Below are 12,997 nucleotides of genomic sequence, written 5' to 3'. Positions count from 1 at the left end.
TGCAACTACTTCCGATTCGCCCCCCCCCCCACTTCCGGTTTCCTGCTTCCGGTTTGCGTTCTCGGGTTTAGGATGCCCACTCCCTCTCCTCCTACAGCCGGCAGCTGCATCGGTCCCGTGTCAGTGTACCTCCACTGAGTCGGCTTCCTTCCATCCTCCACTCTCCCCAGTTTTTTGTGCATTATTTAAATCTTTCAGAAGTTCCCTTCTTTGAGAAAAACTTGAAAGAAAAACACCCCCCAAGAGACGGAGGTGGAGCTCCTGGATTAAGAGGCTTTCATGAGATCCTAAGCGGTCACAGCGTGCTAGCCTCATTTGGATCCCGCTTCAAACGAGCAGCTTTGAAAACAATAAAAAAAGACATCTGTGGGACAATTAGAAGTTGGAACACCCGAATATTGGATCTTAAGGAATAATCACTAACGATTTTAGGTATGTTAGGTGTCACCACCGTGTTCCGGTTGTATGTGCGAGCCCTTGCCTTTTAGAAACACACAGGAAAGAGTTGTGGAGAAAAAGATCCGAGGCCGGGGGGGCGGCAAGGGAGTGATGGTCTAGAATGGAACAAGTTTGGCTGTGAACTGACAATCCTAGAAATTGAATGATGGGTATATGAGAGTTAATTATCCTTTTTGGTCTACTCTTGTCTAAGTTTTATGATTTCTGTAACAACAACAAAAAAAAGCTTAATGGGGATTCATCCCAGCTAACCAGGCACATTTGCTGAGGTGTTGGAAAGGACTGCTTGTCAGAGTTGCATAATCGTTGGGGGGTAAATATGGAAGTTCATCAATCAGAGAGGCTCTAGTGGGGAGCTGGCTGGCAACAGGCCCAGCTCTGTGTAGCTGTCATCTAGCCTCCAGGCCAATTTGCCCTCTATAAATAACAGTCTATGTGAACGCTTTACTATTTTAAAGCACATTTGCCACAGCTGCTGAGCAAGTTTGTTTACGTAGCTGTGAACCCTTTTGTAAACATCACTATCTCAAAATTGCCCATGTGTCAGGAACATAAAGGGCCCCCTTCAAAAATATATTTGCAGGATGAGCCACGGCCAGTTCCCAGATGTCTGGGTGGCTGGTGTCAGAATTTTCCAGGGTTTGATTCGTTTTCAAAAATAGAATCACATGACTGAAAGGTTCTCGAGAGGTCACGGTGCACATCCCTCTGACCCTGGGCTGGACCGGCCGCGAGCCACCCACCGAGGATGTGGGTCTGTCTTTGGTGGGTGTGAGTCTGTCTTTTATGAGGCTAGGGGACTTACCGAGTGGGGGACTCGGGCTAGGACCTGCAGGGCATCAACGTTGGGCAAGATCACGTCCTGTCTTCAAGGAGCTTACTTGTCGTTTTCTAAAATCGAGCCTAACTCTGAGTGATGGGGCAAAGCAGGCTGGCTGCAGTAGAGAATATAATGCATCAACAGAAGACCAACTGGCGTGTTCTGGCCCCGGGCGCGCAGCAGACTAAAGGACCCAGTGGATACTCGGCTTACTGCAGGATAGCTCAGATTTCCAGAAAACACCATATTGGAATCACTGTGTACCCACAACGTGTGTGAAAGGAGGAGAGCACTGTGGTGATGTTGCAGCGTGGGGCTCATCCTTGGAAGATGCCTGCTAATTGGGATCACCGACAGTGGTTTAAGGTCATGTAGTCATTTTTGAAAGAAGGCATGAATAAAGCGGAAATCGTGTTGGGTCAGCTTGCCGTTTTCAAGGCTCCTGACTTCCCATCTAGCCCTGTAATGAATAATTAGATCCTTGTGAATTTGTTTTCCTTGGTGTGCATTTGGTTCACGCTTATTTTTTTTTTTCCTGTGGCTTTGACTCCTTGAAGCATTCTTCCCATCCCTCAAGGGTCTGTTTAATACCCACAAATTCCATTTGTGCATTTCATTCACACAGAAAAAGTATCCTGCTGAAGCTTCAGAGATCAGATGTGCTGGAAGTATTGAACTGTATGAATCCCGTTAGGAAAAGATCAGGACATATCCAGCTTCCAGACAAACCCAGAACTCTCTAGAACATTCTTCCCTCCACATAACAGAAATTAGAAAACTTTATTTTATGTTTTTAAATTAGGAGCAGTTGCCTTTCCCCAGGAGCAGCGATAAGTGTTTTGATTTTTGTTATGCTGGCAACTACCAAGTTTTCTCTAAGAAAAGCAGGAGGAAAGGCTGCTGACTGTTCAGAGGCGAGTATCACTGTTAATTACCAAGAAAACGTTGTTCTTCCCTTTAGAAAGTCTCACTCATCACAAGCTGCCATCAGAAAGACAGAGTCTGCCCCAGGGAGAATTCCAACTCAGGGACATTACAAAGATAATTTGCTCATTCTGGATTCATTTACTTTGCTCAAGATCGGGCTTTGGTCTGAGGGAACCTGAAGCTGAGCTCCTGCGATTTGCGGCTCTGATTAGCACCAGTAACCAGAGGGAATATCTCAGTGGCTTTTGCTCCTTGAGCTCAAAGACGCAACGATAAGAAGGCTTGTCCACTCCCCTCCCTCATGTCCTACCGGGAGGGTTTGTAATGAGGAATCTGATACAAAGGCTACATCACGAGTGGTCGGTTTATGCTACCAGCGGCTGTATGGCAGTGGTCACCACTAGGGGGATCCAGAGTCCCCGTGCTGAGCCGAGGTGGGAGAAGTTTCTGGTCGGCGAGAAAATGACCAGGCTCCTGCTTTGAATTGTTTCCTCCTCTCTCTCCTCCCCTCCCTCCTCCCCTCTCTTCTTCCTCCTCCCCCCACACAGCCTTGCCTCATGAGTACTCGGGGAGAATCAGGCTCAAGGTGCAGATAACCCATTCACATGTGCAGTTCTTAGTATTTCACGTGAATTATTTTGTTGTTCTTTAAAGCCAGTTTCGAATTTGGTCCGTGTTCCTTTTGTTCTACGGAAAGGAGCACAGTCCTACGGTTGAGCCCCACGCAAAGACGTTTACTCACATTTTCATTGCTGGCTGCGTTTAAAAAACCGACGGCGAAAGTTTCCACCGCTCCAAGAGAAGTTAGTTAGAGGTAATGATCTTGCCTGCTGTTGGGTACAGGGAAGCAGAAACATGGGACCGACGGCTTTCAAGGGATGACTGAGCTCAGGTTATGGGTGGAAAAAGAATCTGGGGCCAGGCTGTTGGCCGCGCATTTTCAGATTATAGAAATGAACCCAGAACCGCAGGCTGCAGACTTCAAAGCACAAAAATGCAGCTGGCACATCTAAAGAGGATTTTAAGGCTACTGTCGATAACTCCGAAGAACAGGAAAGAAAATAATGCATTTGGATTCGGGTTTATACTTTATAGTGGGGCGCTATTCTTAGCTTAAGTCAGAATGTCTGGCTCTATTTTGTGGAATGTTACTGATAAACGTAGGCAGGACCTGCTTTGCTGCTGGGATGTATAACACGGGCCAAACTCAGATATGAGTGAAGACTTCAATAAAGACAGACCATTTCGCTATTTTGAGGACAGATCGTTTTCCCGAGAACGCGTCAATGATCAGCCATTAACAGCAGAAGGGTCAATAGGATTGTGATGAACGGATCTTCAATTTTTTTCCCCTTTCCTGTTAGGATTATTTATTGCAGTAATTATATCAGCTGGGGGTTCAGCAGGTAGAGTATACAGAAAGACACCCAGCTTTCACTTGATATCAAAGAACAGCCAGGGCCCCGGGTCTTGCAGATGGCTCTCAAAGAAGGGGTGTAATTGCACTTTTATTAAAGCAATTTGTCAGCCTTCCTTTGAAAGGCTAAACTTTTTCCTCTTGGCTTGCTATTAAATCACTCAAGTATTTAAATCAGGTAATGTTTTAGAGCCATTTAAAAGCGCTTCAGAGACAGATAAGATTTTAAGTTACAGAAACACTTGGAAATTTAAAATATAGTACATAGTGCTTTCGAAAAATTACTTATTAGTTTATTCTCCAAAAGCTTTTAAAAGCTAAACGGTTAGACTTCTTGGTGGCTACGCGAGGTTAGAGGACACAGAGGTATATATACTATGTCATGAAACGAGGGGATGAGATCGATAGTGAGGGAGGTTCAGTTTTTCATATTTCATCATAAATAAGTCAGGGCCAGCTCACAAAGAGCGTTGATCCCACAGATGCCCCAGCACGGAACACGTCTTACCTGTAGCCTCCACCATTCCTTCTAGGATGACCACAATTTCTAGCTCCTCTTTGGGCAGCTGGGCTTTGGAGATCTCCCAGAAAGGACTCTGTTGGTTGATTTCGTGGCTGATGATGAGTGGCGACACCAGAAATAGACGGTCATCCCCGGTGTAATACCCTACATTGATATCTGTTTGGTTCAAGGGGATGAACTCACCCTCTGAGGTCTGTTTGGATTTGATCAACTTGGCTCGGATGGAAGCCTCTACGATGTGGGAATTCCTAAGATCCCCTACTCGGAACATCAGGCACAGTTTTCCATCCCGCATGGAGATCACCGCATGGGTGGAAAAAACCAGGGTCTCTGCCCTCTTCTTGGGTTGTGATATTTTTACAAACATGCATCCCACCATGAATGCATTGACGATGGACCCCAGCACAGATTGAATTAAGAGGAGAATAATTCCCTCTGGGCACTTGTCTGTGATGACCCGGTAGCCATAACCGATGGTGGTTTCTGTCTCTATCGAAAATAAAAAAGCAGAGACGAACCCGTTGAGGTTGGTGACACAGGGAGTCCACGAGGGGTCCTCTATGTGGTCCATATCTCCTCGGATGTATGCGATTAGCCACCAGATCATCCCAAAAAAGAGCCAAGTCACTGTGTAAACCATGACGAAAATCAACAGGTTGAATCTCCACTTGAGATCCACTAAGGTGGTGAAGATGTCGGTCAGGTAGCGGTAGGTCTCCCTCACGTTGCCATGATGGACGTTGCACTTTCCATCTTTCCGCACGTACCTCTGGATTTTCCTTTTGGTCCGGTCTCGGCTGATGTGTCTTGGCAGGTCGTCCCTGGCCTGCTTAGGCAACTTTGGCTGGTGGATGGCCACAGGGCTCTCAACATCCTGGTCCATGGAGTCACCCTCCAGGACGTTAGCTGGTGGTTTGGAGGAAAGAAAAGAAAAGTTGAATGAAATTCTGGTTCTTTGGGGGTCACGGAAACCACACTGTGTACAGTACACGGCATTCGTGTAGTTATTACCAGAATAGATGAAGCCATTTTCATTTGGCATCTCTGGGTGGGCCTTTGGTTGACCTGGACTCCTGTGCCCTGCCATCTAGCTTGTGTAGGTACCTCCTCACCCTTCCCACTGGGACAGAGCTTACTGCTGTGAAACTGTCTCCCTACCAGCAAGTTCTAAGAGCCAGCCCCTCCGTGGGATGCCTTCCCGCTCTTATCTGAGATGGCGTCACGTGGCCTCCAGAACACGCTGGATAAAGAAATGTTTGAATTCAGACAGTCTTGATTCTGCCCCCCAGCCGTTGCAGGCTCTTGGGCGTGCTGTTACGGGCTGAATGGTGCCCCCCACCCCACCCCAATCTGTACTGAAGATCTGACTCCCATTGTGACTGTATTTGGAGATAGAGCCTTTAGAGATAACTAACATTAAATGAGGTCATAAGGGAGGCACCCCGATAGGACCGGTCCCTATAAGAAGAGGAAGAGACACCAGGGGTGTGCACACAGAGGAAAGGCCATGTGAAGACACAATGAGAAGGTGGCCATCTGCAAGCCAAGAAGAGAGGTCTTCCAACCCACGCGAGGCGGCCAGACACTAATCCTGCCAGCATCTTGATCTTAAACCTCCAGCCCCGCCCCGCACTCTGGTCTTCTGTTACGGCAACCTGGGTAGACCTAATACACTATCCAGATTCATCGAGCCCGAGTTTCCACATTGACGAAATGGTGATCACGATACGCAATTTACAGGGTTGTTCTAAAGTTGAACGGAACGATGTATGTGCTACGTGCCTGCCAGCACTTTCCTAGCAGGTACTCTCTTTACATTTGGGGCAAGAATTTTGAGTGAACTCTCTAAATTGTTACTCGAATTTCAGAGCTGAAGAATGAAAATTCTGGTTTTGGTTGGTAAGGATGCGCGCATTATATTCTGAGGGTTGATTTGATGCCCAGGTTAAAAAAAAGGTGTGGGGAAATGTTCTCTGTCTTTCTGTGTGTTACACGTTTTATTTGGTTTCTGTCTCAACACGTAACATCTGCAGTTTTGGCTCGTGGTTGTTTCCTTTCCGACGGCCGTCATGACTCATGCCTTGGTACAGTCGTTAGTTAACAGTGCATTAGGAAAACTCTTCTAGAATCTGAGTGCAAGGGGAAATTTGGAAATGATACTGCCAGTAAACACATCAACCACTGTATGAAATTACTTTTTCAGCCAATGATTTTAAAGCTTTCTAAAAGTTTCATCAGCACTTTCTTTCCCCAGGCTTTCATTCTGTGCCTTTGGGTCCGCAGTGCATTTTCTCTGCGGTAACTACGTTTTCTCCTGGGTTAAAGGAGAAACGCGGTTTGTTGTGAAAACATTTATCTGAATAAGAACATAGCTGTGGATAGGACGGGAGAGGTACCAACTTCACTTATGGATTAACCTTGTTCACGGTTGGTTAGTTTCCTTAAAAATCAATCCCATAGATCTGTTTTCATATTGCAGCACAAGGAAGAGACAGCATCCGGTCTGCAAAAGCTGTTGTTTGGTTTGACAACTTTGACTTTTTAGATCACTGCCCTCAATAGCCCTCATGTGTCAAAGAGAAACTTTGCTTATTCTTTTTCTTCTTCGAACAGAGAAACCAGGACAGGCGTCAAAGGGAAGCAGCTGAGGTCGGGACGGGAGGGAGGGGGGGGCGGGGCATCTGGATGGACGCCACGGCCCTCTCTTTGCTCGCTGCCGGCACCCCTACCCGGTGGGGTATCTGTGACCCGGAGAGGTCTCGCCTGAGCTCTCGCTGCTGATTTTGCCCTGACTGGGAGTCTCTCCATACGACATCATGGGGGATAAACTCAGGGCTCAAACCCACTGGGATGGGGGGCTTTGTTTACAGGATGCAAGGGCCTGACTGAACCTGAGGTAGGGGTTTGCCTTGATCGGGGGGGGGGGGGGGGGGGGGGGGGGTGGCGGGGGGGAGGTAAGCCCTCCGACTGTGCAGAGCCACCCTGAGCCCTTGCGTCCCTGAGTCCTTCAGTCCTTCCACCCCCCAAGAAGAGGGTTTGTCAGATCGATTGGCCCTTAACAATCTTCAATGATATTTCATACTTTCAAATGTCACAGAGGAAACCTACAACCCTCCTCCCCGGGCCCCCAGTTGAAGATGCTTTTCTGCCTTTTCTGGCTGGGCTATAACCTTCAAATCCAGGCATCTATCCTGACCTGGAGGAACCTGTCTGAAAGGCTAATGAGTGAGTAGACACAAACGCTCTGGGTCGTCCCGGGAGCCTGCTGGTTGGTCCTCCACATTCTCTGTTTGTTTCTTCTTTTTCTAGCTCAGGACTGGACCACATTTCCCAGTTTCCTTTGTATTGAGAGGTGGCCAGTGCAGAGTCCTGGCAGGTCTGGATCTGGTCTTTCCGGGTCAAAGCCTCAAAGAGTGGATGCAGCCTCTCCTAGGCCCCTGCCCCTTCGACAGAGGACAGTGGAGTCAGAAGGTGGAGGGGCCGGAGTTAGTGGCAAAAAGCCGCCATCTGACTAGAAACAAGAAAAAAAAAATGTTTGGGCCGTTATGTCTGTCGTGTCTATTATCAAATACAGTCTTAGGTCTCATTTTAAGGGCAGCACTACTGACATGGGGAGAGAAGTGTCATGATTGGAGGGGGGGCTGGTGTGGGAAAGAACAGGGAGAGAGGAAGTCAGGATGGAATGTTTGAATCTAAGCATCTATAATGAAGTAGCGTGTGGTTAGTCAAATGCTTGGGTTTGGTGTTGGGCAAAATGTAAATGCATATGCTACTTAAGAGCTTAAAATTTTTTTTTAATGTTTATTTTTGAGAGAGAGAGAGAGAGAGAGTGTGTGTGTGTGCACGTGAGCAGGGGAGGGGCAGAGAGAGAGGGAGACACAATCTGAGGCAGGCTCCGGGCTCTGAGCTATCAGCACAGAGCCCGACGTGGGGCTCGAACTCACGACCTGCGAGATCATGTCCTGAGCTGAAGTCAGACGCTTAACTGACTGAGCCACCCAGGCGCCCCAAGAGCCTTTTTAAAACAAATAAAAATGTAATCAAACAAAGATAGCCCAGCCTCCTGGGGGGCGAGAGGGGAAGGTGGCCTTTAAGGTGCCCCTGCAGGTGAGACAGTGCACGCGGGCAAGGTGCATCCATGGGAAGATGGTGAAGGGGTTCAGAACAGGTCGCCCCCAAAACATGCCACTTTGGCATATTGACTATTTTGAATTGAAGGTACTTATGAAACAGCCAGCGAGAGAAGGATCTCTGACCCTCCCGTCCTCCTGAAAGCAGGAGACGAATCTCCCACGGGAAAGGTGCCCTCCCTGTGCCAAGATGGTGGGAGACCCTCTCCTCACCAGAGGCGGGGAATTGAGGGCTGGGAAGGCTGTATAAACAAACTTCATTAAACGAACCCACATCTTCCTGGTCACTCCTTTACCTTTTATTACCCAACCCCCTTGTCTTGCCAGTTCTTTACACACTGATGGTGTCTTCGTCTAAATGGTACGGAAGCTTCCGGCTCCGGTCACTCTGTCTGTCTGTATTCTTGTGAGGCTCCCACGTACACGTGTTGTGCTTTTCTCCTGTGATTCTACGTTGGCTTAATTCTTTTTTTTAAGAGCGAGCGGGGGAGGGCACACGAGCGCGAGCAGAGGAGAGAGGTGGAGAGAGAAGGAGAGAGACTCTTAAGCAGGCTTCACGCCCAGCTTGGACCCTGACACGGGGCTTGACCCCACGATCCTGGGATCATGACCCGAGCTGAAATCGACTGGGTGCTTCACCAGCGGAACCGCCTGGGAGCCCCAGTGTCAGCTTAATTCTTAGGCCCAGCCAGAGAGCCAGACAGGGGAGAGGAGAATGTTGCCTCCGGCAGTGGGAGGTAAGGCTGGCCTCCTGCTTAATAGGGCGTGGGGGGGGGGCAGGCACAGGAGTGAAAGAAACCAAAGAGCCAGGGACGTGTGGGAGGGCTTGGGCCGTAGCAGACACTGGAGTAAGAGTCCCAAGGGGCAGGAAGAGGGGCACCGATAAGGAAGGGTGGGTGGAGTGAGCAGAATGGGGGGGGCGAGCCTCCAGGCTGCGTCCAGAGCAATCGCGGGGAGCCCTGGACCAGGGAGTGGGGCTTCCCAATTCTGAGCCAGGAGCAAGGCTCAGCACCCTCAGTGGGAATGCAAATGCGAGCAGGGGAAGTAGAGAAGGGAATGCTAATGATGGCTCTTAAGGGCTCTTTTCTTGCTTGAAACCCCGGGTGTGGATTTGAGGGGTGATCTGAATTGCATTTGCAGAGCATTTTGAGCCGCTGAGCAGCTGCACGTGGCAAAGCTGACGTTTCTCCCCTCCCGGGGGGGGGGGGGGCCTGCACAGCCCGTGATGCTAGGCATGCACAGCGGCCACGTGCTCAGACCCACTGACCACACGCGCCCCTCTGTGCAAGTGGTTGGACCAAAGAGAATGTAGAGGAATTCTCTGCCACCTGTGACGTGCCCTACTGGGTGCAAGAGGACCCAGCAGCGACCGCCAGCATCCCGATGATTTACTTGACGAGTTGCTTTTCCGGACTTTGGCTTAGAGTAAATATGGGTCTGGGGGATAAAGCCAGTTGAAATGTTCTCCTGTTGGGAAATTGTTACATTTCAAACTATGTATGAGTTCTGTGGGTGATGCTTCCCCTGCCGAGGGAAATGTTCAGAACGTACTTCAGGAGTTTTTAATGCTTTGGGGAAAACCCGACCGGAAAACAGGAGAGATCTCCAACGCATGTGCAAAAATCAAAAGTTGGAAGGAAGTACACACAGATGTTAGTAGGTAATTCTGAGTGGGTGGCTTATGGGGGCTTTAAAATTTTCTTTTAAATATTCTGATTTTTGCAAATTTTGCAAAATGAGTTTATATGACTTTTGGCATCAAAAAGGAAAAAAAAAAAAGGAATTTTCCAAGACGGCGTTGAGACCCTTCTGGTGTATGACTTCAGGAATCTGAGAAAAATCATAACTCAACCCCCACTGTTGGGACAGCAGCGGTGGGAATACAGAATGCCATGGGGGGTGAGGGGCAAGACCCGTGGGACGAAACTAGTCAGCTGTCCCTGGGGCTGGCCAGCTGTCTCCACGAGAGAAAGGAGTGTGGGAGGCCTTACACCTGTTACAACGAGGTGTAAGAGAAAAGGAGCAGATGCGAGCCTCCTGGTGGTTTTCATTCAGCGTCACCTGCTCAGGAGAACCCTTAGTGGCACAGAATCATGGTCACTTCCTCATTAAAAATGACCTCCTAATGATGTCTGTTGACTAATGAATGGATCAAGAAGACGTGGTATATATATGCCGTGGAATATTACTCAGCCATCAAAAAGAATGAAATCTTGCCATTTGCAACGATATGGATGGAACTGGTGAGTGTTAACACTAAGTGAAATAAGTCGGTCAGAGAAAGATACATACCATGTGATTTCACTCATATGTGGAATTTAAGAAACAAAACAAAGGAGCAAAGGGAGAATAAGAGAGAGAGAGAGAGAGAGAGAGAGGCAAACCAAGAAACAGGCTCTTAACTATAGAGAACAAACTGATGGCTTCCAGGGGGGAGGGAGGTGAGGGGATGGGTAAAATTAAGGGGTGCACTGTAGTGATGAACACTGGGTGATGTATGGGAGTGTTGAATCACTATGTTGTACCCATGAAACTGATAATACACTGTATGTTAACTAACTGCAATTTAAGTAAAAGCTAAAAAGAAATGACCTACTTGATGAAAAGACAATGTACAGAGTGGAAGATGATATTTGCAAAGCATATCTTAGACAAGAGACTAATGTTCAAAATATATAAAGAATTCCTACGACTCCGCAACAGAAAAACAAACAACCCGATTCAGAGATGGGCAAAGGACTAGAACAGACATTTTTCCAAAGACCGATGGCTTAACAAGTGCACGAGCAGATGTTCAACATGACTAGGTCACTGGTCATTAGGGAAATGCAAATCAAAACCAACCTATCACTTCACACCCATTGGAATGACTGTTAAAAAAAAGTGGGGGAGGGGAAATAACAAGTGTTGGTGAAGGTGCGGAAAATTGGAACCTTGGTGCCTTGCTGAAAGGGACGTAAAATGGTGCATCTGCTGTGGAAAATAGCATAGAAGTTCCTCAAAAAATAAGCGTAGAGTTACCACGCGATCCCCCCATTCCACTTCTAGGTATAAACCCGAAAGAACCGATAGCAGGGGCTCGAACAGAAACTTGCACACCCGTGTTTATAGCAGCGCTATTCACAATAGCTAAAAGGGGAAACCACCTCAATGTCCATCAGCAGAGGAGGGGATAAACAACATGTGGTCCCGCCACACAACGGAAGATTAGTCAGTCTTGAAAAGGGATAAAATTCTGACACATGCTATGACAGGAGCGAACCTTGAGAACACTATGTTGGGTGAAATAACGATACGAAAGAACAAATATGGTATGATTCCACCGACGTGAGGTATCTAGGCTAGACAAACGCATGGAGACAGGGAACACCATGGAGGTTGCCAGGGGCTGGGGGGGAAGGAAGAATGGGGAGTTACTTGTTTGTGATGATCCCCCAAATTCTGGAAATGGATAGTGGTCACGGTAGCACAACACGGTGAGTGTACTTAAAGCTACCGAACCGTACATTTGCAGTGTTTGCAATGGTAATTCTATGTTTCGTGTATTTTACCACAGTTTAAAAGAAGGAGCTACTCAAATGGTCCTTGTGTTATTGAGAGTCCCTAGATGGTCTGTCAGAGGCGGCTCGCTTTTCTTTTACTTTACTTTCTTGTTTTCTCCCCTGAATCGGAAGAATGTGGTGCATTCGCTTGAGCACTCCCGAATAAAGGAGGCAATTTAAAATGCAGGGCATCTTGCCAGGTGAGGCGTGCTACTGAGCTCTGGTAAGACCTCATTGGGAAGGAATTTCTCTGGTCAGGGGCAAGCAACAAATTAAAATATGATGTGAAAACGGAGATGAGGGAGAGGGGCACTGGGAAGATACCAGCAAGCTCCAACCTAAATCTGTCTTGGGTGGAGAGCAGGATGGGTTTGCTCAAGGAGGTGGTGAGTGTGTGCGTGCTTCCTGATAGACGAAAGCTGGAATGGTGGGGCACTCGCAAGGCAGGAACAGCACGTGTGAGAGTCTCGAAGGCGTGAAGCGGCTTTGTTTGGGAACGGCAGAGATTCTGGAATAGAGCACGTGTGGGGGAAATGGAGGGAGCTAGGAGAGCAGTGGATGAGAGCCCAGCTGGACCCCGAAGGCCTCTGTACCAGGCTATGGAGCTGGGTCTTAAAATGAGGAGTGATATGATTCGATATTTTATGTTATTTTAGAAGGATCCTTCTGGAGGGTAGTCACGTGGAGTATAGACCAGCGGCAAGTGTTGGCAAACTTTTCCTGCAAAGGGCCAATAGTAAATATTTTAGTCTTTGTAGGCAACCTAGGTGTCTTTTTTGCATATTCTTCTTGGTTTCTTAAAAGCTTCTTATAACTCCTCAAAAACGTAAAACGAATCTTAGCTCATGGGAAGCACAAAAAGAGGCCGCCGGCTGGATTTGCTGAGTTTTGGAGACAGGGTGCCTGCGGGCAGAAACAGCTAGGTGCTGGATGAAGGGAGCAGTCGTGAGGATGAAGACGTGGCAAAGGGTTTAGGATCGAATAAGAAGCAGAATTATGGGGGCGCCTGGGTGGCTCAGTCGGTTGAGCGGCCGGCTTCAGCTCAGGTCGTGATCTCGCGGTCCGTGAGTTCGAGCCCCGCGTCGAGCTCTGTGCTGACAGCTCGGAGCCTGGAGCCTGTTTCAGATTCTGTGTCTCCCTCTCTCTCTCCGACCCTCCCCCGCTCGTGCTGTGTCTCTC

At 48.2% G+C, this 12,997-nt stretch overlaps 1 protein-coding gene across 2 annotated transcripts in view; it reads right to left on the bottom strand.

Moving 5' to 3' along the window:
* KCNJ6 (potassium inwardly rectifying channel subfamily J member 6) overlaps window positions 1-12,997 on the bottom strand; it is a 281,504-nt gene that overhangs the window by 78,313 nt on the left and 190,194 nt on the right. For both annotated transcript variants that reach the window (XM_045501384.1, XM_045501385.1), the window contains exon 3: window positions 4,132-5,052. In XM_045501384.1, the coding sequence (XP_045357340.1) occupies window positions 4,132-5,052 (921 nt within the window). The remainder of the gene's footprint in view (window positions 1-4,131; window positions 5,053-12,997) is intronic.

This window comes from Leopardus geoffroyi, chromosome C2 (genome assembly GCF_018350155.1).
Source record: "Leopardus geoffroyi isolate Oge1 chromosome C2, O.geoffroyi_Oge1_pat1.0, whole genome shotgun sequence".
Taxonomy (NCBI): domain Eukaryota; kingdom Metazoa; phylum Chordata; class Mammalia; order Carnivora; family Felidae; genus Leopardus; species Leopardus geoffroyi.
Note: the sequence above shows the minus strand (reverse complement) of the source record. Positions and strands in the feature narration are given on the sequence as shown.